This window comes from Contarinia nasturtii, unplaced genomic scaffold (genome assembly GCF_009176525.2).
Source record: "Contarinia nasturtii isolate CC-2019 unplaced genomic scaffold, AAFC_CNas_1.1 Cnas_scaffold_1240, whole genome shotgun sequence".
Classification (NCBI taxonomy): Eukaryota; Metazoa; Arthropoda; class Insecta; order Diptera; family Cecidomyiidae; genus Contarinia; species Contarinia nasturtii.
Window position 1 is genome coordinate 392,974 of NW_022198581.1, and position 25,054 is coordinate 418,027.

The 25,054-nt window shown below is 31.7% G+C and overlaps 2 protein-coding genes across 8 annotated transcripts; both read right to left on the minus strand.

Annotated features, from left to right (window-relative positions):
* Positions 1 to 2,849: 2,849 nt before the first annotated feature.
* LOC116345248 lies at positions 2,850 to 3,642 on the minus strand. Its single transcript, XM_031774471.1, has 2 exons — positions 3,365 to 3,642; positions 2,850 to 3,291 (listed from the first exon to the last, which is right to left on the minus strand). Exons 1-2 carry the CDS (start codon positions 3,549 to 3,551, stop codon positions 2,999 to 3,001), a joined length of 480 nt encoding a protein of 159 aa, XP_031630331.1. The 5' UTR covers positions 3,552 to 3,642; the 3' UTR covers positions 2,850 to 2,998.
* Positions 3,643 to 9,224: 5,582 nt separating this feature from the next.
* LOC116345045 (myb-like protein I) lies at positions 9,225 to 23,647 on the minus strand. 7 transcript variants are annotated; one of them, XM_031774078.1, is made up of 16 exons: positions 23,311 to 23,647; positions 22,963 to 23,157; positions 22,768 to 22,875; positions 22,320 to 22,697; positions 22,177 to 22,203; positions 21,751 to 21,861; positions 21,138 to 21,539; positions 20,697 to 21,020; positions 20,382 to 20,426; positions 19,735 to 19,811; positions 19,092 to 19,193; positions 14,278 to 14,352; positions 12,697 to 13,094; positions 10,118 to 10,175; positions 9,893 to 10,035; positions 9,225 to 9,656 (listed from the first exon to the last, which is right to left on the minus strand). In XM_031774078.1, the coding sequence occupies exons 1-16, from the start codon at positions 23,444 to 23,446 to the stop codon at positions 9,479 to 9,481; spliced, it is 2,757 nt and encodes a 918-aa protein (XP_031629938.1). In that variant the 5' UTR covers positions 23,447 to 23,647; the 3' UTR covers positions 9,225 to 9,478. The 7 variants fall into 7 exon arrangements, with proteins under 7 accessions (XP_031629938.1, XP_031629937.1, XP_031629936.1 ...); XM_031774077.1 differs by having other exon boundaries at positions 20,694 to 21,020; XM_031774076.1 differs by having other exon boundaries at positions 20,685 to 21,020.
* Positions 23,648 to 25,054: the final 1,407 nt, after the last annotated feature.

Consider the following 25,054-nt stretch of genomic DNA (forward strand, 5'->3'; position numbering starts at 1 on the left):
ATGGCAACCACAATTCGAATTGGCTTCTATTAGAAGACAACGATCCAAAACACAAAAGTCGTCTATGCAATGCTTGGAAAGAGGAAAATGACATTAAACAAATGGACTGGCCGCCACAGTCACCCGATTGCAATCCGAACGAAAATTTTTGGGCTATTATTAAGGCATGGCTTCGTGGTAAAACATACCGCAATTTGAAGCAGCTCAGTTCATTCATTCAGCGCCAGTGGAAAGGTTTTCAAAGCGAATATGCTGAAAATTTGAGCAAAAGTATGCCGAATAGATGTGCCTGTGTGATCGAGAAGGCAGGAGAATGGATTAAATATTAATTTGTGGCGCCGTAGCTTAGATACTAAATAGAATGTATATAAAATAATTTTGTAAAACTCTTGAGTTTTATTATAAAAAATCAACCTCTCTCTATAATGAAACATACTGTATATTATAATATTAGATTATATTATCTTTTATATAAAACGAATGCTTATTGTCTTCAGTTTCAAAACCTAAATTATCAGACGAATTTGGTTATTTTTCACTCTGTTGCATACATTGTTTTTTTTTGGATAGGATAGATCCGTAAGATCTCCGCAAGAGATGGATCTTAGCGTGCGTACATAGCCGTATGATACGTGCATCGTTATAATATTGGTTGCATGCAATGAACACATACAATATATTCGCGTGTCGACGCACGATTAATTCCAGCTTTTGTTTTTTATGGATCTATCCTATCTTAAAAAAACAACGGCTTATCAATTTTTGCAATTTGGGTTTTTTTGAAATATGAATCATTTTCTACGAATTTTGATTCTCTTTCGCTTTGTATGAGGCTATTTTTGATTACATTCTGGGTTTTTTTAATTACAAGCCATAATTTGAATTTATCATGCTAAGGACACAAATAATCTATTATCAGTGAATGTATTGTGGCTGCCACTGTAGGAGTGCTATTTTCGAATAGACAGTCGAATGTAGACCCATTGATTTGTTTATATAAGGAATATCTAGGGGAGAGAAATCAATGCTAGTTTTTCTAGTTTATAGCTAATTTACTAGTTTATTGCTTGAATAATCTAACAATGCTAATATTCCTTTATGAAATTGCCAGTCATTACGTTTCGCCTATGGATATAGCTGCTGCTATATAGCTGCTGGATATTAAGTAGGCGCTGTGAATAGGAGCTATGTGACGCATGTGCGCTCGCCGCACGTCGCGTATGTTTTCCGTTTCTCCTTCACACCAATACACAACGACGTGCACAAACGCAAGCAGATGAATGACGTTTTCGTTGAAAAACATTATCGCTTGTGATGTGTTGAGCGAAAATTTTTAATCGCACTGCCAAATTCATAGGATTATTTATCTTTTAATGTTTTTTTAACTTTAATTTTAAAGATGTTCAAATTCACTCGTCAAATGATAATGTTGTGATGACGTGCGTTTGATTTTATTGGTATTGGTGATTCGATTGGTACTAATAAAGTGATATTTTTGTTACAGATTGTATCATAGCCACACATATTTTCACAAGATGAAATTGAGTGAACTATGTATGAGACGACAAACTAAATACACTATAACAAACCAAAAGACGACAAACGTCTTGTTCAAGGGGCAAACTACTTCACTTTCGTAATTCTTATAATTCAATCTAGTACTCCGATAATTCCAAAAAATTCTATATAATTCCATACAATGCCACATAATTCCAAACAGTTTTTGAAGTATTTTAAATAGTCGTTTATTTACACAGAATTTTTGTATGAATAATATTATTTCAACGATAATATTTTTCGATATTTTTTTAATTTTCATAAATATATTTTTATGCAAGTATATACAACCGAAACCAAACTATTTTATTGGCTTCATTTACTGAACGAATCGTTTCGAAAATTGTTTGCACTGCGATGTGTTGTACAATTTGCATAGCAGCGAAGTTGTATACTCATACATTCAAAGCATCGCTCTTCACGTACACACACATTGTCGTACAAATCATTTTCGGAACGTTCCCTTCGTTTCAATCACATACAAATGAAACCAATTCAAAATAACTCTCCGAAATCTGTAATAATAAGGGTTAACAGAAAAAAGGAAAAATGTAATTTCAAGCAAAAAAACGTCATTTCAAGCAGAGGCTGTTTCTCAGATCAATATATGTGAGGAGGAGCGCTCAGAGGAGCTGGGGAAGCACTGGAGAGTAGAGCTCCTCCTTACTAAGGACTCCTTACTGAAGAGCAAAATATTTAAAGTTAAAAAAAAATGATTCAAATTGATAGTATCATGATTTTAGAACGCCATGTTAATTACACACAATCGCACACAATTAAATCATACAAAAGTAAACAATTGAGCTTATAAATGACTAAATTAAAATTATATTAAAAGTGATAGGTGTCACGAATTATAACACAATTTCTAAAAAATATTGTGAATAAGATAACAATATGACGCAAAAACATATTTGAATGAGGTAGAAAAACTACTTCTCAAAAAATTCAAAATAGAAACGATACAAAACATTAGGTCATGACCATACAATGTTGCTAGCTAGCTTTTTATATCAGCTATTGCTATAGCGATATAAAAATAGCTGCTATTTATTTTATGTTAAACATTTCAAATCTAGCAACATTGTATGGTCATGATGGTTGATTGCAAAAAATGAAAAAATTTCATGTTCATAATATGATGTAACATGTAACTTATCAATGAAACTCGTTGTCATTATCAGTAAACCATTGATTTAATTCGCTTCAACACATTGACTAAAAAATTTGATTTATAAGTAATTATAAGGATTAGTTGAAAGAAAAGAGAAAAAACAAACAAACAAATCAACTCATTCACATTGATTGTTAATAACTTTTACTGTTATAATTTCCAAAAAAAGTATATTTTATGAGTAAAAAGCATCAAATACGTGATATACGTCACGTTTGTTCGCTATCAATTATACAATTTTGTATAGATCTACGATTTGGTTTTCACTCAAATTTTAAACAAGTAATATTCATACAAATTCGAATCTCCTGCTGAATCTGATTTTCTTCTAATAACCGTATGTTCGCTTTCATTGTAGTACATGGCATGTGAAAATGATCCGATCGCTGGAACATCCCAATAGATTTTGATTGTACTCTTAGTGAAATCTGAATTTTCGGTTAAAACGATTGAAGCCTCAGTGCCGGAAGGTACAAATGCTCTTCCCGACGAGCAAACACGCACTGTTTGTAATTCATTGACTGCCTTATTTGTTGGTGCTGAAATTTCATCCGACGTACCTATTGATTTATAATTTGGTCATTACATGCTAATTATATGCAATAAGCAATCAATTTTAAAATCAAACATTACCAGCGCCTTCCGTCCATTTTCCATACAAAATCTCACTACCGACAATTTTGTAATTTCCTCGCATCGACTTTATATCTGCACAATAATTTAGCGATTCAAGACGTGGCTGAATTTCTCGACATTTTACGAATGAACTAACACAAATGAATACCACTAGACAAAATATTCCGTTTGTAATGCGAAACATTTTCGATATTTTTTTCAAAAAATGTGATGAACAGAAATAAACGTAGATTTAAACCTTAACGTTATCGATTGTTACTGAACATTTTAAAGAATTCGACTGTCGACTTATATAAACGATACATATCTCTACTAACCACTCGAACTTCAACTTGTCGATTTCAAGTGGTTCGATCACTTGCCAGTAAAGCTTGGCAAGTTAGTAAAAATTTTTTTTCATTTCCAGATGTATGTGTATGTGATACAATATTATGAGGGATTTGATTCCTGCCATGGACCATATTTAAGCCTCATAATAATAATTATTATTAATTTCCTACCATTTTTTCCCCTATATCACATACAACAATAATTTTGGCATGAAAATTGTGACTGACACCAAGGTATCCTCACTGGTTAGCTGTTATATTTTGGCCCGATTCATCGTAATTACTTTACGTCATATTTCTAATTAATAGCGATAACTTCAAAATATTTTGTGACTCATACTCTATCTTGGAATTAAATAAGTCACAATATTTTTGATTCAATAGAAATTGATTTTTCTCTGCATTTTGGATAAATTTTAAAAATCAATTTGATACAAATATTGGATCGATGTTTAGTTGATCTGTGCTCTTTTCATGACACTCAAGTTCATTATTTTTGTCATTTTCTCATTGAAAATGTGTGAAAAATTGAAATGTGGTTTTCTACTTTGTGTTTCATTTCTTATTTATCATCGAAAAAAAAAACATCTCATTTCCACAAATAGTGATTTCAGTGAAAATGTCGCACATTTTTCAAATTTCAATTTGATTACATATATCTCGTATTTTTTCCTCTTTTTCTTCATTATTTTCTCCAGTTGTACGTTAAACAAAGAGAAAATGTATAAATCCAATAATAATTCAGTGTCAACGAATAAACTAATTAAAAAAGTTGTTTTGTTCATTGCAATGTCGCAAGAGCTGTATGTTACGTCATGCAGTAACTTATTCTGTTTCCATTGGTGAATTCATCGCTAATTTCAAAGAAATAAGGGGAGGTGAGGTAACAGCTTAGTCATAAATAAAGTGACAATTAAATTAAAACGAAAGCACAAAATATGAGTGTTTGCCAGTTGGAAACATTTTCTCACGTAGTTACACGAAGAAGAGTAGCAATAGCACGTTTGTTTCTCCAATTTTACCGAAAACAGAAGAAGAATAAAAACGAATCCATCGAATGACACACAAGAGGTAAAGAAAATGAAGATTTGAGAATAAAACTAATTACTTACCTCTAACCCTATTTTGAACACATATACTTACATTGCGAGCGCCGTTGACGCCACCCTTTTTAAAATGTGAATTTATTCATTTCTTTAAGACTTTATTCGTTTGAAATGGAAAGAACTTTGTATAAAAAAAAACTCTCAAATTGTTTTTTTTTTCTCTAATTTATTATCGTCCACATTGATTATATATATTGTGGGCGCGAGTTGTTTCTTTACAATCAATATTTATGATACATTCATATATGTGAGTGTGTGTGTGTGAAATGTGACTTAATTGTAACAAAGTTTTGTTTACTTATTTTGATAAAATTGTTAATATGAATGTTGCGTTACATTTTTTTGTTTAAATTATATTTTCGTTCACATTGCAATTGCATCGTTTTAACTAATTTTAACATATCTCGCTTTCAAATCCAATTGAAATGATTTATTATAACAAATTTGCAAAATATTTTTCACAGAGACGTCCAATTAATTGCTAACTAAAAAAATAAAACATATAGCTCTTTCTCTTCTCATAATTCTGTCATTGTGGTCGTCGTTTTAAACTGAAAATCGTAGTGGATGCGCTTAATGTACGTCAAGATTTTCTTCAGCTCAATTCTCTGCTTTAAGCTAAACATTCAATAAATTCTTTTAGTACGTTTTTTTTTGTGTTCAAATAAAGCGATTCAATATGTCATTTTTTTTCATCAAATTTCGTTACTTTTGATTTTTGTCCATGAAAAAATTCGGTAATTTTCAAATGATTAAGCCAAAAAAAGAACGTTACTACTTTTATAAATTTGATAATTAGGCAATTAATTTACGTTTTAAAGAAATGCATCCGATGATTGTGTCTGTTTATTAGCGGAAACACAGAAATCGTGTCATTCGTTTTCAGTCGACAATCGCGACACAGTTTCACAGTTTCTTAGCGAGGAAGTAATTGCAAATGAGCGTTTTCTTGACAAAGCCTACTGATTCGTTTATTATTCACCATTTATTTTCTTCTTACAATTAAAGAGACTTTTGATGTATGATCTTCTAAATGTATTTTGTTAAGTTGGTAAATGTACATACTGGAAATAGAGTCGAAATGTAACATATATAGCAATGCATGATTTGATCCGCTGATTCACAGAGAGAAATGATCGGAAAATCAACATTTTCTCTTTTAATTTATGATTTACCATTGATATGCTTGTTTTTGTCAAATTTGTTGCATTCCACACAAAATGTTGTCGTTACACAAACATTTTGCTTTCATCCATGCCATTCTATTTGTTTCGATCGCCTTTTTTTTCTCTTTTTGTTATGCATTTCATGTAGAATACTGAGAATACATGTATATTTTGTTTAAATAACGAGATTCATGACTAATAACTTTAATACTTTTTTTTACAATTACATTCAGTTCAAGCCGTTGAATCGAAAATTTGTTGGACATTTCACACGGTTTCCATTGCATTTTTTTCGTCGGTGTATTTTGTTTTATATGGATAAATATTTGCTGAGAAATATGATCTTTTTTTTGTTCTTTTTTAATATGTTTTCTCCATTTACATATTTCTTCTTTTTTTTGTATGATTTATTTTGAAATGTGAACTTATTCAAAATAGGAACAATTCACATTGAAAGAAATAACTCCTCTATGTTATTACCTATTTATCTCGTAAATGTTTGAATATGATTTTTGTATTAACTTTCGAAAATCTGCAGAAAAATATTGAACAAAATAAAATTCCAAATGAATCTGAAGTATTCATAAATCATTTAACCAAGTATTTATATGATGATTAAAAAGACAATGAATGTTTTTCAAAAAAAAAAGAAGTCCATTGATGTAACAAAATATTGATTTTAAGTTATTAAATTACAAAAAATAACATATTAATAGTTACATTCTTGGCATTTATAAAAAGAAAGCCCAGAAAAGTACGAAAAAATAGAATCGATGAATATATGGACTTGACTCTATGTGCAAATAAAATCGACCGATCAACTTCCGAACTAAACGGATGACTAAAGTCACCAATCGACGATCATTTTGACTACAATAAGTTCGAGTTGATAATATTATAATTTCATGAATGGGGGGATGGTATTTAAAAGCGCATACATCAAACATTTGAATTTTATTCATCGAAGAAGTTGCCCAGTCACTTTTGTTTTTCAGTGCTCATTTCTGGCTAAATATCTATTTTTATCTGACTATCCTCAAACATTCGTTTACATTGCTCGGTCACCGTGATGGTACAGATACATGTAACTACTTGTTGTTTCATGTAGTAGTAAAAAAAACTCAATGTCAAACACACCAAAGTGACTGTTGTTTTGTATGACATTAATACTAAAATACTATCGACTTTTATTTTCCGGGGTATTAGTAATTTGTGACTTCAATATTAGACGGGGATTAGGTGTTGAATTTACAAATGTGTATGTTCTTTTGCATTCTTGAATATGTTGCCAGGAATGAGCACTGTTTTTCTCACAAGAGTATCTCATGATTTTGGGTAGACATGGAATATGGCTCTACTTAATAAGATTGTGTATGTTTTTTTTTTAATTAATACGTTTATACCATAAATTGCCATTAACTATAACATTAATTATTTTTTTTCTTTCTTTTTAATATGTATAATATGTGTGGATTGTGTCGTATAATTTTATAGACTAAATAGATTAATTACGTTTTAAATGGTTTCAGAAAAAAAAAAACGAAACATTTTTCGTGCGTGCCGGAAATACGTATGCGATTCATACAAACTTTGAGTCTTTTTCAATCCATATAACCATTTGACTGAAGTTTTTTTTTTCATTTCTAACTCCTTCTTCATATGCACACACCTTTTCACATTTTATATCTTTTATTTTAGTAATAATAATATTAAATTTATTTTGATTTCAAATTTCTAAATTCTAAAATCTATTCTCATATGCGTTTGATATGAAACAGTTACCCTCAGATATATAGTTATTAAACCTTACGTAAATCTAACAAAAAATGAACCTACCAAATTTTATGTCCGATTCTCATATTTCGTTCTCCGTTTAATTTAAAAGAAAAAACGACCATTTTACGATACAAAATACACTCCAAATAAAATATCGATCTAACGAACTAAAACGCTTACACTTCAATCAATTCGAAACAAATTTAAAATGAACATCCCGCCGAATTGTCAATTTTGACTAGAAATTATACAATGACATAAATGAAAATTCTACACATTTTTTTTTCGTGAATCAATTTGGCCGTGAAAACTCTTGAGTGAGCTTGATTTCGAATATTATTTGTTTACAGCTCATTTAAGAAATGGAAATTCGCTTTTTCCTCTTAATTAGAAAAACCAAACTTATGATTATTTGAATGACATTCTATAAACGCAAAATTACAGTTTGACGAATTTTCCCAGTTTTTGTTTCGGTTTCACTTTACTTTACATTACATTTTCAAATAAATCGAAATATTCCACAGATCGTATCAGATTGTTTAATGAAATTTAATTTTATTTTTCCCTCAATAAAATGATTGCAATTGAAAATGAACATTTCAGTTTCAAATAAATAAGCATCGTCAAACTGTGCAAATGCCATCAATATTCAAATATTCATTGATCTATTATGTTGAACATTGTATTTTCAAATTGTTCGTTTCGTACATTTCATTCTAAATATGTATCGTTAAATGTTTGATCCTTTGTAGCTTGCATAATGCACTGCGTAATTCATAATGCATTTTGCATTCGGTGGCAAAAATTTTTTGTTGCGAAACAAATGGAATCAATTGAGTGTATGTGTAGTTCTTTGATTCGATATATATGGTTTATTGTTATGCCGCAATTTGGTGTGTGTGTGTGTGTGTTTTTCCCACAGAACTAACTGCTGTCATCGATGTCGGTGGAGAGTATGCATATGGAGTAAGGCGAGAGCCGAAATGCGCATGATGAAAATTAACCGGATTAGCAGTGCACAAGAAGCGATTGATCGATCCGATTTCTTATCGAGCAGTCTCATCATTTTCTTTATCTAGTTACTTTTTATGGCTTTGCCGTGATGTGTATGCGCTACATCAATTGCGTTTATAATACACGAACGCACCAGTATCTACTCTTCTGTCGATGTTTTACAATTGCTCACATTGTTTCAAAGCGATGGTGCGTCGCTTCTGCACATCACACATATTACTTACGCTAAAATGATTTTGATTCAGAGACAGTTTTTTCCGCTGTGCCGATAATCGGCCCAAGATACAAATGGTGATTTTGGGATGAGATTGTTTTATTTCGATTTACTCCCCCATCGCAAATAGAAATCACATTGGCCAATGCAAAGAAAATGACAATATTTAACGACATTTGTAAATACTTACAATACTTTCATTGTCTTGGTTTTTTTTTTTTTTTTGCATCAATTTTAAATTTATCGGGGTTTTTTTTTTTTAAATTTTTTTTTTTTTTTTAGCTTCATAAATATAGTTTGTGATAAATTCACATTTTATATACACACAGGCAACCTCTCTCTCATTCTCCGTGTGCATTTTGAACGCTGCTCTCCTTTTTATCGCAACACACAAACACCAACAATCAAATTATTTCGATTTCTGGGGTTTCACACGGTGTGTGAGTCATCGTTTTAAGTACGTGTTGATGCATTGACGCCACTTTGGTTTGATGTGATGGTTTGATTTAATTGGCGTCTCGTTTAAATAAATTTGATATAATTTGCTGATGTTTATGCATTTGTTGCTCGTACTGCTGTGGTGTCAATTGTGGACTGAATGGATGCTCATTCATATCCATCGATCCCATTGGTAGTGATTCCATTTTAACGCCAGACGAAGCAATCGCACCATTTAAAGTTGAGCTACATTAAAAAATGTGTACGGAATAGGAAATTTTGCATTCGATTTTTATTAAATCATCAATAATGCATCACTTTTGAAAAAAAAAAAAATTGTTTTGGTTTTTGCTTTGTGATAAAAGATGAGTTGAACAATTGTTGTCTAATTGAAACATCATGTTCATCTTTATTTCATCGCAAACATACTCTTGATCTGCCAATTCTTAATCTCGTTGAGTAAAAAAAATCATTAAACTTACATAAAATCAAAGCGATTCAGATGTGGTATTGGTGATCGTCTTGGGCTGGCCGAATGGCATCTCATTTTGTCCGATCTCAAATGTTGATGATGATTTGCGAGAAAAGTCTCATCCAATAATCTCGGTGGGCATGGCCAAAAATTCTAATTTTGGTTTTGATTTGGAAGATTTTGTTTTGCTTAACAACCAAATTCGCTTTTGATAGTACATATCGAATCAACTTACCTGTAAATTCGTTTGGAATGCATCCTTTGGATACAATGCTGACGATGGATTTGGCAACCTAAATAAATAATTACCAACAACAGAAACAAAAAAATCAGACTTTTTCAACGAAGTTTTTTTTTCTTTCATTTTTGTTTATATATAATAAAACTAAGTATAAGATAAATCGTATAAATGAGAAAAACTGATGTCAATCCAGTGAATTACATATCGTTGTCGGTGTATTTCAATGGATATTTATCAGCATATGAAAGGAGTATTAAATTGAAAGTTGAAAAAAAAAAACAATTGAAAGCGAGTTAAAAATAGAACTTTTGAAAAGTTTAAGTTTTTAAATAGAAACTAGTTATAATAAAAACTAGATTAAACGGAATTGTAAAAAGTTAAGCAAATAGGAAAAACTGTTTAAAAAGTTTAAAAAAAAGTTTAAAAAATTCAATGAAGAAAAATGTTAGAAGAAAAATACAAAAAATTGATTAAGAAGAAAACGTAGACACTTAGATTGTTTTGAGAGAAAAAAAAAACATGCAGAAGAATTAAGAATTCGAAGAAGATTTTGAAAGAGTTTATTAGAAAATGTGGAACAGGACAAAAAACTACTTCGGTTGTTAATAAAAACATCAAAACGACAAGAAATAAGAAACGACAACAATGACATGCAAGAAATTCGAACAATTGCTTTTTGATGGAAAGGCTAAAAAGTGAGTAATATTTGATTTACTCATCGTTCATGTGACGGAACGATTTGGCCAGCCAGATACAAGAAACATGTAATTAAAACAAACAACTCTACGAAACAACAACAACAACAAAAATGAATACGTCAATCAAATGGCTCTTGAGAACAGCGCTTTTAGAAAATGCGGGTGAACAGCATGCATCACAAACATGTCAAATTTTCATCAACAAAATTGAATTATGATTAGAATCGTGCATGTGAATGAAGAAAATAAGCGATGTACGAATGTGGGTAATTCTTTTTTTATAATAATAATTATGAGAAACTTTGGACCGAGTTTTCAGTTGTAGACTTTAATATCGATTTTTCTTTAAATATAATAATACATGTGTTTTGTTCATCAGTACTTTCACTGAGTCTCAAGCCTAGAACTACAAATAGAACTAGAAACAGGACACTTTATATAACAAAATGCTATTTGTTTCAAATGAATTTTAACTTAGAAGCCAATTATCAATTAACATCGTCGATTGCTTATTCATTTAATTCCATTTTTTCGTCTGTTTATTAATAACAATTTGCCAAAGATGCTTTCTTTATAGTTTTTTTCCTATGTATTTTGAACTACAAAGAATGACTTAATTTATCTAGAATAATTTTTATTTGTTAGACACTTTTTGATTTGACTCGACCCCAAAGTTGCATGACCTACCTAAAAAAATTAAAATTGAACAAAACGAAAACGATGTCTAGCCAAAATGAGTCTTGAAGCGAATTTTGATGGTGATGATGAAATTTCATAAACTGTTTTCAGTGTTTTTTTTTTAGAAACAATTTTAGTTTTGCGTTTAACATAGAGCTGCATATTCTGATGTTGTTATTTGTTCAGGGGCTAAATGTCGATAATATGGAACATTTTATGTGATCTCATCAAACAATGGTAATGTAATATGAGTGAACAAAGAAAATGAGCACTTAAACAATCTAGAGCAAAAATTATTCGTATGAAACGAAGTGCTGTGTATTTGTAACATGAACATTAAAAACTACACTAAACATTAAACAATGATTAAAATTGCTTGAATTTTTTTATTGAATGCAAAGTATATAACTTGAACGAATGGACGAAAATGCGACAAAAAATGTATTGATTGTTCGGAGAAAACCAAATATGTCATCCCATTTATGAAATAAGATCAATTTACAAAAAGATAATTAAAATACAATTCGATTTGATTTTAGTTTTTTTTTTTGACGATTCGACGATTTCGTGTATTGTTCAACGAATCATCATCGTCATCAAAGTAATATGCGCAAACAAACCAATGAAACCTTATTAGAATTAAAAAAAAAAATCAAACAAGAAACTAGCTGTTTTTACCACTAAACTGCTGTCGAGTATTTTATTTGACATACAAAATGATTGCGAACGTTGCAATTTACAGAATCAACAAATCATAAATAAAATAGTAACAATTAGATTATTTTGTATAGCAAGCTTACGTAAGGCTCTAATTTTGATTTTGTTCATATTCATTCAAATTTGTGGAGATTTTTTGTGTTTTTTTTTGTATTTGTACAGTTGTAGCCAATTGAATTACTCAGTTCGGGCACAAGCGAATTGACGAAATGAATAGAAGAAAAGCCTTGTGCAAAAACTGTTCTGAATGCTTTTGAAATTTCTGATTGCCCCCATAAAAATGGGAACGTTTCATTTTGTTCGTAAAGTTTTACGAAAATATTCGTCGGGTGTTCGCGATGTTTATGTAGTTGTGCGTTTTCTCAAAGTATGTTTTTTTTTTTAATCGATCGACACGCGCGATGTCGATCAAACCAAAAATTAAATAAAATATTGAGACAAATGACAATTTAGTGTGTGATTTTGTTTGATTTTGCTTACTGTGTAGGAGGCACCGGACTTGAAAAATAATGATGATTGATGCCATTGCTCGGTTGTCCTAAATTCGTTGTTACATTTTGCATGAGATGTGTTGCATTTTGTTGCATTGCATTCGAATGATCGTTATATTTTGACGATGCCGACGATGATGATGCACCATGCGAACCAGACGGCACTTTTGTGTGGTGCTGTTGTTGCTGTTGCTGCTGCTGCTGTTGATGATGTTGTTGCTGTTGTTGTTGTTGCTGCTGTTGTTGATTTGGATTTGATGACGATTGATTTGGCGATTGTTGTGATTGTGACTGGGCTGATGAATGATCTTCCGCTGTTGATGGATCATATTTGCGTGGTCGACCCCTGGACAAATGGCGCCGCTTCACAAATTCATTATCGTCCACCTTTTTATGTTGAATGTATAGTTACGCCATTGCAATATATTTGGTGGTTCGATAAGTCTTTGACCTGACATCAGGTGATGGCGACACCGATCAAAAATTCTCTTCGTTTTTGAAAAGTATCATCTGTTTTTAAAGTACTGAAGACATTTCAGGTGAATCTGTTCACGAACACATGAGTTACAGCGATTGCAAGAGACCGACCTCAAAATATACCTTAATTGATGATTTTTCCGCCATGTTTCCGCCATATTTAGAATTTGTTTACTTTTTGGGGCTATGTCGACTTTTGATAGCCGTATAGCCCTACATTGATTTATAGATGGGATAGATCCGTAAGATCTCCGTAAGAGCTAGATAGAGCGGAGTACACCGCCTTTGGGTGCTCCTCTTAAGTATTCACTTGAGAGTCATAATCTTTCAGCGCGAATTTGTGATTTAGTCGTATCAAGGTGTTCACTTTTCTTTTGATTGTTCAACCATGTACAAAACGAATAGAGAACATAATAAACAGCTCCAGTAGACAGGAGAGAGTTCAAACAATACCACCAAACTTAGCTTTAGCTTCGTTGGCGGATTTATCATATAAAAATTGAAGTTTATTCAAGGGATGAAATTCGATTTTTCCCTCTCTCAGAAAAAAGTGAAAGGAGGTCTCTTTCAAGGGCCGTGAACTTGTGGGTCCGTGAACGGATTCACCTTATATTTCTTCAGTAGTCTACGTGTAGAGTGTGTTCACAGATGGCGCTTGTCAAAAACTATGTGAATTTTTGATTTGTGCACACAGAGAAGTAATACAATGAAAACTAGATGACTTGTCGTATAAAATGTGGAACTAGTTGACACTCCGTATAAAATTGTATTTTTCCATCTAATTTCATACCAAACATCGTTTTTGTGTATTCTCTTTTATGCGGATCTTCTTCAAAGCATAAACGGAGAAGAACCGCACAAAAGAGAATACACAAAAACGATGTTTGGTATGAAATTAGATGGAAAAATACAATTTTATACGGAGTGTCAACTAGTTCCACATTTTATACGACAAGTCATCTAGTTTTCATTGTATTACTTCTCTGTGTGTGAAGAGATCAGACATTCAAATACTTTGTCAGATCAAGACTTGGTGAACCACCGAATAGATTTCGATATAGAGTCTATAAAAGGTCCAAAAAAGTCAACTTTCCATCCAAAATGAGCCAAAATCGTCTTCATATCGTACGAAGCATTTATGCAGCGACAGGTTCGTCCGGATCGCATTCTACGGTTATTCAATCAGTTTTAGCATTGATTTTCTATGTGTTAAAGATTCATTTGCCATTTCATGTTGACTGTACAAGCCATTTATATGAAATAGAAACGTTATTCGCAAATATTTCCCTCAAATGTCAAAAGCTCAACACATCTGCTTCAGCTGAAACTCATTTCTATTGTACACTCTCTAAATACAGCAACTGCTCCTATTCATCGCGTAATTCTTTATCATTTGAGATTGCTTCCATTTAAACAAAGAGAAATTTATACTGAAAAATCGCCTATAATAACAAAGATAACCCCAACAAAATAATTCCTGTCAAACCATATCGCCCAATCATCGACAATCTTGTGTGAAAACTTTGGCTACTCGATACACACACATCGTTCAAACAAATCAAAATTGACAAATTTGTCTTCAATTCAGATTATTATTCATTTTGGAATGCAATTTGTGAATTTGTGCGTATTAGTTCTAAATAATTGTGTGTCAGTGAAAATTACAAGAGACGTTTGAACGAAAAAAAATCAAAAATATCAAATGAAGTCAGTGTAAACCAAAGGCAAAATATTTATCCATAAAATCACACTCACATACACTTTCACATCAATCAACTGCCATGAACAAAAGAAATAACGAAATGAAAAAAGAGAATACTTTAATTACTGAAATCACGTTTAGTTCAAAAGAAACCACTCGTTTATCATTGAGTTATCAGAGTTAGTTAGAGAAAACTAAATGTTGTTAGAAAAGATATGTCAGTTTCAAATATATTGTGTAAGCACTAAGGAAAATAAAGAACGAAAAAGCTACGGTGAAAATTTAAAATACATTTCATCTAATTTAACTTACTTCTAGAATAGTACAATTAATTTAAAATGTAAAAATCGTAGCAAACTCGAATGAATAAAATAGCTAAGAAAGTCGAAAATGTAAAAAAGAAACCAAGCTTAGAATTATAAAAATGAGATTTAGAAATGTCTATGGAAAATCGAAAAAAGTGAATAAAAAAATCCACAAAAATGAATGTATTCAAAAAAAAACTATTCAATGCGAAGTTTTTTCTAGAAAAATTGGAAGAGAACATGAATCATGATGAATGAAATAATCGTTTATTTAACTTGAGATATAAGGTTTACTCATGTACATATCGAATACTAGTAGTGTTTTGTATGTACGGGAATGATCATTGGAAGCTTTAAACATCTATCATCGGTTGAGAAAAATATTCATCGAAGAATAAATATAATACTGATCAAGAAAGGAAAACAAAAGGAAACTGTAATACTTCGCATTGATTTAATTTAACTACGAAAACTAAAAAGATGGACAAGTTCAAAAGATTTGAAAGTTAGAGTTTAAAAGAAGTTAAATTGAAAGAAGAAAAGAGAAAGGAGGATATACTAGAATGTATCAGACTATTCGATATTGTTCAAATTTCTACAAAATAGCAAAATTTGCTATTTACACTCTGCTATAAGTGTAAAAAGAAAATATGTCTATTTAGTATTTACACGGTGAGTATATTTTCGATTGACGTTTCTTATGTGTTCAGTTCAGTTTGGTGTCAACTATCACAAGATCAAGTCATGCCATAATCAGTCTAATTTAAAATTATGAATCAATTTTTGTGAAATTAATGAACAAACGAATAACAAAAATAATTTTGACAACGTGTTTTGATTGTGACGTTTTAATAACCTCACTTTATTCATATGGCGTTTATCTGAAGTTTTATGATGCTATGATGTATTTGCAGCGCTCGATCCTCGGATCCTTTACACCAAAATGAACTGAACAGATGCAAAACAGAAAGTCCTTTCAGTTGACGTTTTTTGGAGAAAAGTTTAAAAAAATTGGACCAACCAACACGTTAGGCGACGCCACTGACGAAAAAATATTTCTTTTCGCCTTGTAAGTAAAAGTATAGGAATAAGGTCCTATTGATGCAAACCGTCAATCTATATCATATAAAATATATGTATGCCGGGTAATTATCGGGAAATTTAGTGAAAATAGCAAAATATGCAATGTTGGAAGAATTTAAGTGTAAATAGCCATGTATTTTCCCAATCGAATTGATAAATCGTTTCAAATACTTGAAAAATCAATTGGTAAGTTCTAAAGCATTCAGCTTTTAAAGCAAACTAGGCCAAAAAACCAATATCTTGGAATAAACCAACATTAATTTTGCTTATTTTTTTCTCAAAGTCTGATAGATTCGCTCAAAAAAGTAGAATTTGGAGATAAGCAAACGACACTTGACAAGTCTTATACTTAAAAAGAAGTTTTCTTACAAAAATACCAGAAAAAGCTCCTTATATTCACTCGGTGCCAGACATTCTACTGAGATATTTTCAGCCAGCTGTGTAACCATACAAATCCCTAGGGAAAGCTTTCATTGTTTTCATTCCATTTCCGCACCTGGCGTTAGCTTCTTCAGCTGGCTGAAAATATCTCAATATAATGTCTAAAAATACAGCTGCACTTCGCGTGAACTTTATGTAAAATTACAATTTCACCTGACTTTCAAGTATCGTTTGTATAAAAATACATTTAGATGAAGTAAAAAGATGTTATTTTGAATTTCGAATAAAATGTAAAGTTTAATGAACTGAACCAATAGTATGAGTATCGAAACATGCATAAAAAATTCTAAATGAAAAATAAGATATAAAAAATAGGTGTCAATTCAGCTGGAAAGTGTAGTTTTTATTGTGGCAATATTTTTATCGCAACAAAAAAAACGCAACAGAACCCAATTGAATTTCTTGTAAAAGGAGAATATATTTTGAATAGTTGAGTATACCAGAAGATAAGAAATATAACTTTTTTTTAAAAGTGAAATGAAAAAAGGATTTAATATATATCAGTTGAATATTAAGAGATTTTGCTTATATCCAGAAATGGAAAAGATTTTGAAGGTATTGCTACGAATATGAAAGATTTTTAAAAATGAATCGTCATGAATAAAGTTAGTTGTGAGTCTAATGGATGGCTAATCTAAGACGTTGACAAAATAGTAAATATATATATATATATATATATATTTGTGAGTGTGTAGTATATTATTTGGTTGGTTAGTCATTAGTTGTATATAGTTTGTGTAATTTATAAAATGAGTGAAGGTGTTAATATGAAAAAAGTTCATTAAATTTCAGTAAAGTAGGTTTTAGAAATAAAATTATCGAAACATAAACGATTTTAGTTAAAAATGTTCGAAAAAGAGAAAATAGATTGAAAGTTCTTTGGAAAAAAACCCGAATAATTATAAAAAATGATAATTTTTGCGACCACAAAAAATATGTCATCACATTTTTGTAGGTCGAAAGTCATCATTCGTCATAACAAAGTAAAGTTTGAACAGTACGTTTTTTTAAATAAATTGTATTTCGAGTAACTGGAATAGTTGTTACGAAAAAATAGAGATTGAAATAGAAGTAAAGTAAATAAGTGTCGCACCTCTGATATCCGCCGGTCGTTTTCAAATGTAGTGCTGCGGCAGCAGCAACTGCCGACGATAGGGCCGCATTGGTGGATACTTTTTGATTTGATTGAAATGCAGCAGCGGCCGCTGCGGAAATCGGAACTTTACCAAAATTTGTGCTCGAATCGATTGGTCGTTGAAAATTTTGGACCATTAAATTGGCCGACGATGATGCATTTAATGTTGAGTTGCTGCTGCCGCCGCCGCCACCACCTCCACTGCCACCACCCACGTTGTTCATCTGATTGCTGTGACTTCCGACACTTTGACTATTTGCCGACGAAGACGAACTACTCGCCCCGCCAGCACATCGTTGCGGACGACGTTTATAAAACTCAATTTCATCGACAGTCCAAACGGCTCCCTTCACATTTTCCACTCTCATAAAGCATTTATGCAACGACAAATTATGCCTAACTGCATTCTACTCAATTCAGATCGGGTTTTTATGTTTACAAATCAATTGATTAAGATTTGTTTGTTTTTTTTTGCCAGAGGACATTTCCAATTTTAGATTGAGATTTTTTTTTTTGTTTCGTTTAAATTCGATTTTGAATAAACAGAAAATAATAGTTAAAATGTGTGCTTTTAAAATGTTAAATCGATTTCGTTCGATTAAATTAAATCAAAATTTATTGTTAAAAAAAGTATCAACTGAAAGTCACTAATGCAAAACCATCAACTCTGATGTTCATGAAACACTGCCTTTGATAACTACTCAAGAACTATTTATCTTATTTGCTTTCCGCTCAGATTTTCTTCTAATTCATCTTCTTTTTAATGACTATTAATTTGCCTATTTTAAGTTGAAAATTTGAAACTATCTATTTGAACTATCTTTGAATTGAATTAGAAAACTAGATAATGGAAATTAACAGCAGCAACAGCTTTGTGTCGTTGGCATTTTGTGCCGCATTAATTTTTTTTGTCTCCTATTTGAGAAATGTTTTTAAACCCCACGAATTTTTGTATCCTCTTTTAAATACCGTTCTTTTTCTTAAAGAAAAAATATATCTTGAATTTTATGCAAAATGTTCTCCTATTCGCACAGAAATTTCTCGTTTTTGATCGATATAATCGCATTTCCCCTATTTAATGACCACACCTAAATAATGGTATCCCTAATCTAGACCCATCTCTAATCTCGTAATCTCGACATTGACGTTTTTTTTTTCATCGTTACAAGTAATTTTCGCAAAAGTGAGTGAACATTTTGAAATGTCCAAAAGAGAGTGTATAAATGGAGCATTATAAATACCTTCCATGTGGCTGCATTTCGTCGAAAGTAGCAAAACGTGTTTTGAAACCAATTGTAAATTTCATTTAGCGTCAATTGTTTGTCCGGTGACTCGATGATTGACTGGAATGAAATTGCAAGAGAATGCAAACAAATTTTGCGCAATCGCTTTTGATTAGTTGGACGGCATTTTAAACATACTAAGTATTGTCATTTTACTAATATGTCAAACAAAATGTTTCGCCAAAGAAATCTGTGATAGAAAGCATTCTAATGTATTATGACAATTGATCCATTTGGCTTTATTCAACTGACAAAAAATTCAGCTGGAGATGGAAAATTATCGTTTTCCAAATGAAGTTGGACATTTTACGAAATGATTTGAACATTTTTGTTTTGTTTTGATGACATTTGCAGATAATGTTAAAATCGGTCCAACAACTTTTGGACAAACGACAATTATCAATATCATGCTGAACTTTTTATAGATGTATTTTTCTTAAGCGGCAAAGTGTTCGAAGAGAAAAAAAATTGAAAAAGTGTTGGAAATTGAATTGTAAAAATGTGCAAACGACTTATTTTCAAATGAAAGTGTTTCAATGTTTATCAAATTCTGTGTCTATGCTCTATCAAGCCTGCATCAATCTTTAAAACTATAATTTACCTGACGAATCAGCGATGCATAGGTGAATGGAGGTCTGACATCTGCATTTTTGTAGAATTCTCGGTTTCGTTGTATTTCTGTTATTGTTTTTTTTTTTTTGGTAAATAAATGGCATTCAAAAAGAAATATTCAACATAAAATAAGTAAGTGACTAATAGTAATAACAATTACAAATAAAAATGAATTCAACAACATTCAAAAAGAAATTAAAAGCCAAATAAAATGATAAGAAGAGATATGTGTGTTTTTCTTTCGTGAATTTGTTTTCCGCATCATTATTCGCTAGCATACAATTCGCGAATGCATTTACTTGCCCCGTGAGGGAGTGGTCAATGATAATGTATTACTTTCAAGGCGTAAACTATGTGCGATAACTGACAGTCTGACTGCAAGAAAATTTCACTTGAAAATTCAATCGCTTCCAATATTTTATCGAGCAAAGTGCATGTTCACGATATGAATGCTAGAGTCAAAAAATTGTTCGAATGTTTATTTTTATCTTCAACCAATAGCGGAAGCAAACGGAAAGATTAGTTTGATCAAAGTTCGAAAGTTATTGATTTGTTGAGTAACGAAAAAAAAAAAATGAAGAAGAAAGAAGTGATGTAATAAAATGCGTATAGTTTTTCAGCTTCATAGATTCTGACCTTGTTGAACGTCAAGGCCGGCTCGTTCAAGCATATATGGTAATCCTTTTCGATGTGTAAGTATCAAAAATGTACGAAAAGAGAACAAAAATAAATTGGCATAAAGATTAGTACATTACTATATGTTTAAGAGAGAAAATTGGTTTGGTATGTAGGTTAGTTGGCAATGAAATGAAGAAAAAGAATAAGTTCTTAAGAAAATTGATTGCACTGATTGAAAGTGAATGTGATTTTGAAAGTGAAACGAAAAAAAAACAAAAAACGAAGACGAAAAAAAATTTAAACGAAAAATAAATTCTATACCAAACGCACCACCTGCTAATGAAAGTGACGATTTATTGCTCATTTGACGGCGTAATGGGATGTTTGTGCCGAGAATACCAGGCGAATGGCTCAACGACGATGTTAATTTTGACGTTGGACTCAAATATGGTGACATGCTCATTTTTCTACTGCTAAACTCTCTATTGCTTGTACTGTTTTGATGATGATGATGGTGATGATGATGATGATGACGAGACATTTGTGATGCATCCAACTGATCGAAAATGCAATTTTCATTGTTGGCATTATTTGGTGAATCATGTTGCTGTGACGGCGGCTGTAATGTATTCGACAAACTTGCCAAATCACCAACACCTATAAATAAAACAGTCGATTTTCGATTTGGTCTTGGTTTTCGTTTCAATTCTTTATGTTGATCCAACTGTTTTAAGAGTGTAAAGCTAAAGAAAATGTTGATGGTGTGTTACTTACCATTGTCCTGCGGTTGTCGCGTCGAATCTAAATGCTGTTTTGATAGGTACAAATGATGCATCATCGCTTGAAGTCTGTCTCTCTCCTTTTGCAATTGTAATTCTAATTGTGATACAACTTGCATTTGAACGCGTGCCTGTGCAATCGAACGATCGTCCAAATTGTGTTCGCCATTTAAATGTTTGACGAACGATTGTTGCTCATCAAAAATGGCTTCACAACCAGGCCACTTGCAAATACCATTGCCATACAATGGATGCTCGGTCACCGAAACCGGTGACATCGATGACGCCGATAATACCGGCGACTTGTCCACATTACCATCATCCATATCGTTGTAATTCATCGAAAAACCGTTGCTATTACCCAGACCCAATATCGAATCGGCTATCGTAGTACAATCTTGTTGAGAGAATTATTGAAAGAAAATACAGATTCATCATCTTGGCTAACATTTCAAGTAGTCAACATTTGGCAGTAATTCGATTTTTCAAATGTTTGTCGTTGTATTATGTATTTTGTGACACGTTTTTTTTCTCACACAGATATTCAAATTGAAATAACTTAACGGCAATTTCTGATTTGAAATTAATAAAAAAAGATTCTAACTAACCTTCAGTTTTTATAACTTCACTATTGTTATGGCTATTGTTACTCCCGCTAACATTATTATTGTGGTTACTGCTATTGTTGTTAGTGTCATTGTTGTTCTCATTTTCTGCCACTGAAATTATACGTTTTCCAAATTTAAAATTATATACATAAATAATTGGTCCAACCCACAAATTAAAAAAAAAATCGAGTTTCTTTTTGAATGCCAAATAAAAAATCACAGCATCAATGGTCATTAATATATGAAACATGTATTAGGCAAATCGACACAATATTTAAATAGCTCCAAAATACTTTAATTTTTTTATTAGAGCTTATTTTGAAAATTTAATGAAGGTCAATTTCACTTTGAATGATCAAGTACAGTGCTAATTATAACTATAATCTAGTTTTCACTATTAAAACAAAAAAAGCTCTATAAACTAACCGTTTTGTGCTGAAGTCGTAGCGGGCGCTAAATAGCAAAATAATGAAAAAATTGAAAAAATCGATTTTGATACAATTACTAGTATTCATTGAATTGTCATTTCAATGTTTGAAAGATAATTTGAATTGAAATGAAACTCTTACCTAATTTACTATCACTATCATCTCTATCGTTTGCATCAGTTTCATTTAAATTCGTATCATTTTCACCGGTTGCGCAAATATCGTCGTTGCTATCTCTACGCTTTTTGCCCACATTAACATTTGCATTTGCCGCATCACCACTATCAACATTTGTGGAAATGCTATTGAGGCTACCTAAAATTATTGGTTTACTATCAATTGCTTCTTTATCGGTATCGTCGATATTGCCATTCTCAATGGATCCATCATCGTCCTTGTAGTTAATCGCTGCTTCGGACCTTGTTTCAACGTCATGATAATCTTGATCTTCATCAATTGGTTCAACTTTGCTCATATTAGTGCCATTGAAATCAACTTTTGCATTTATTTGATTATCATCTGTTTTGAACATAACATATAAAAGTTGGTTTGAAAAAGTTTATTAGATAAATAATAGTGAAATGCATACTTAGATAAATCAAATCATGCAATGACGTATTTTCGATGCAATTATTGCCTAAGCCATCTAGTGCACCAATTTTGATAAGGCTCAATGCATTATCCACTTGAAAGAGATCTATGAGCGAAAAAAAATAATAATTTTTGTTGATTCTTTTTTCTTACTTCAATTCCAAATGTTTGTTTTGCTACTAAAGAAACCTACCGCCGTTTAACTGTTGAGATTTTTGTTTGTGACCGAGAAATTGCTGTTGCAAATTGATACCATGATGCATCAAATATTGATGATGTAACAACTGCAATTGTTGTAATAATTCTTGTTGTTGTTGTGATAATTGTTGCTGTAGTTGCATCTTTGATGTGTTTGTTGATTCGATATCTCCATTGATTCTTGGCTCATCTAGAAATGTTGCATTTTAACGAAAAAAAGACCGGACTTTATTAGCATTCACATCAAATACACGACGAATTATATTATTTTAAATACCAGTGTCCGGCTAAATTAATAGCAAAATGAAGAATAAAAATAGCAAATAAAAAAATCGAAACTAACCGCATTGTTGTTTTGATGCGTGCAAACGTTTTAGATGGCGTTTGTGTGATTTTTGTTTGTAAATTGATGATTGTAGCAGATTTGTATTGTGTCGATCTTGTGAATTTTGCATATTTTTCTCGCGCACAACCACCATACGACGGCGACGACGCCTTTTCACTGTTTGTTTCGCCACCGCTTAAAAATTGATGTGGTTAGATGTGGCTTAAATGTGTCCGTTTAGCCAGTGTTTTGGAGTTGTATTTGATTTTTAAATTTTATTTTGAACTAAGCCACTACTTGAAAATAAATGTTCACGTCTTTTTTTTTAATTTATATTTTATGGTTTTTCTCCTCTCTTTTGGTTCTTTATAAATTTTCGTTTTCCCTTTTCAATTTTTTTTACAAATGGAAGCACATTGTTTTTATTGTTAGTTTTATTTTACACGCACGTTTGTTTACACTATTCACTGGACACCGAGTATCGTTACCAGCAGACAAAGTGAATGATTTGGGGTTTGGTAATTGAATCTAAATGGTCTATAAACGGTATTGTTGAAATTCGATTTTCGGTCCATTTCCACATTAAATTGTCATGCAATCACCGTGTGTGTGTACTTCTCAATCACGAACATATAGCCTGCAATGCAAACAAAATAAACAAACATTGTGCATGAATACGAATGCCTATATCGAGTTCTCGATACTTTGATTTTGGTTAAAATTACAACGAATCCCATTTGCAATAAGAGACGGTTTTACATCGTGCTGCTACACATTGGTTTCATTTTCTATTCAAGATTTTTTTTTTCAATTGAAATAGAACAATTGACCGCAATTCAACATTTTACATAGAATCAAATAGCAAATGATACTAAGTCAATGTGCGCGAGTCAATCAATATTCCGACGAATGTATTCTCGTAAAATAACAGTATTTAGTGCGAATAAAATTTCGTTTCACACATTTTTGGATGGCATGTTTACTCCGCAACTTCTTTTTTAACGTAAAATATTGTCAAAAACCATGACCAATGTGAAGACGCATCAAGTGCAAAAAAAAAAAAAAAAACAAATCGAATACATAAAAAAGAGAAATTCACTTAAAATGTGATATTCAATCATGCTAACCGATCAAGCTCACAATTCATACACATATGAAGTCACAATCCATCGTTATCACTTGTCATCGAGAAAGAGTGCTCTTTCCATTCATTGGTCAATGCCAATTTGGAATTCATGTCACTTTGTTGACACTTTGCACTGCCTGTTTTGCGTGCACTGTATGCTGTTTTTCATTAAGCATGATAAAATTTTCAAATTGACCGTCATTCCGTGCACCAGTATCGATGACCGGCTGTATTTTATATCTGGGTAATATCGTTTGTCTTCTGATTTTCACGCTGTTTTAGTAATTCCATATTGTGTTCGATTCGATTGGCCATAAAAAATGGCATGATCTTTTTTTCTTCTTCATCTCTTCAAATGATTTGACTCAGCTTAAAATATGAACATCGAAACCCGAATCACTTGCCAAATACAAAAGCATTTTGCCAGCACAATTGTAACCAAACAATAATAACAGTGAATAGTAGTAGCACCGCGAAACAATACTGGCCATATGTATACGGATATACCATAAATAACTGTTGGGTCGATGATGCCCATGGTCGGTCGGTAGGCGGAAATATTTCACTCATAACATCTTAAGAGCATACGGTTTTTTCAATACACAATGGGAAAATGGTTTCTTTCACATTTTTATT

Excerpts from the sequence above, each read along its gene's own strand:
- LOC116345045 (XM_031774076.1), bottom strand. The coding sequence starts at position 23,446 with ATGGTGGTTGTGCGCGAGAAAAATATGCAAAATTCACAAGATCGACAC. Across the intron at positions 14,353-19,091 it reads GAAATGCAGCCACATGGAAG|AATGCGATCCGGACGAACCT; the intron begins GTATTTATAATG and ends GAATAACCGTAG. Across the intron at positions 9,657-9,892 it reads CTGAATCGCTTTGATTTTAT|CTCAACTTTAAATGGTGCGA; the intron begins GTAAGTTTAATG and ends TTTTTAATGTAG.
- LOC116345248 (XM_031774471.1), bottom strand. The coding sequence starts at position 3,551 with ATGTTTCGCATTACAAACGGAATATTTTGTCTAGTGGTATTCATTTGT. Across the intron at positions 3,292-3,364 it reads AAAATGGACGGAAGGCGCTG|GTACGTCGGATGAAATTTCA; the intron begins GTAATGTTTGAT and ends ATAAATCAATAG.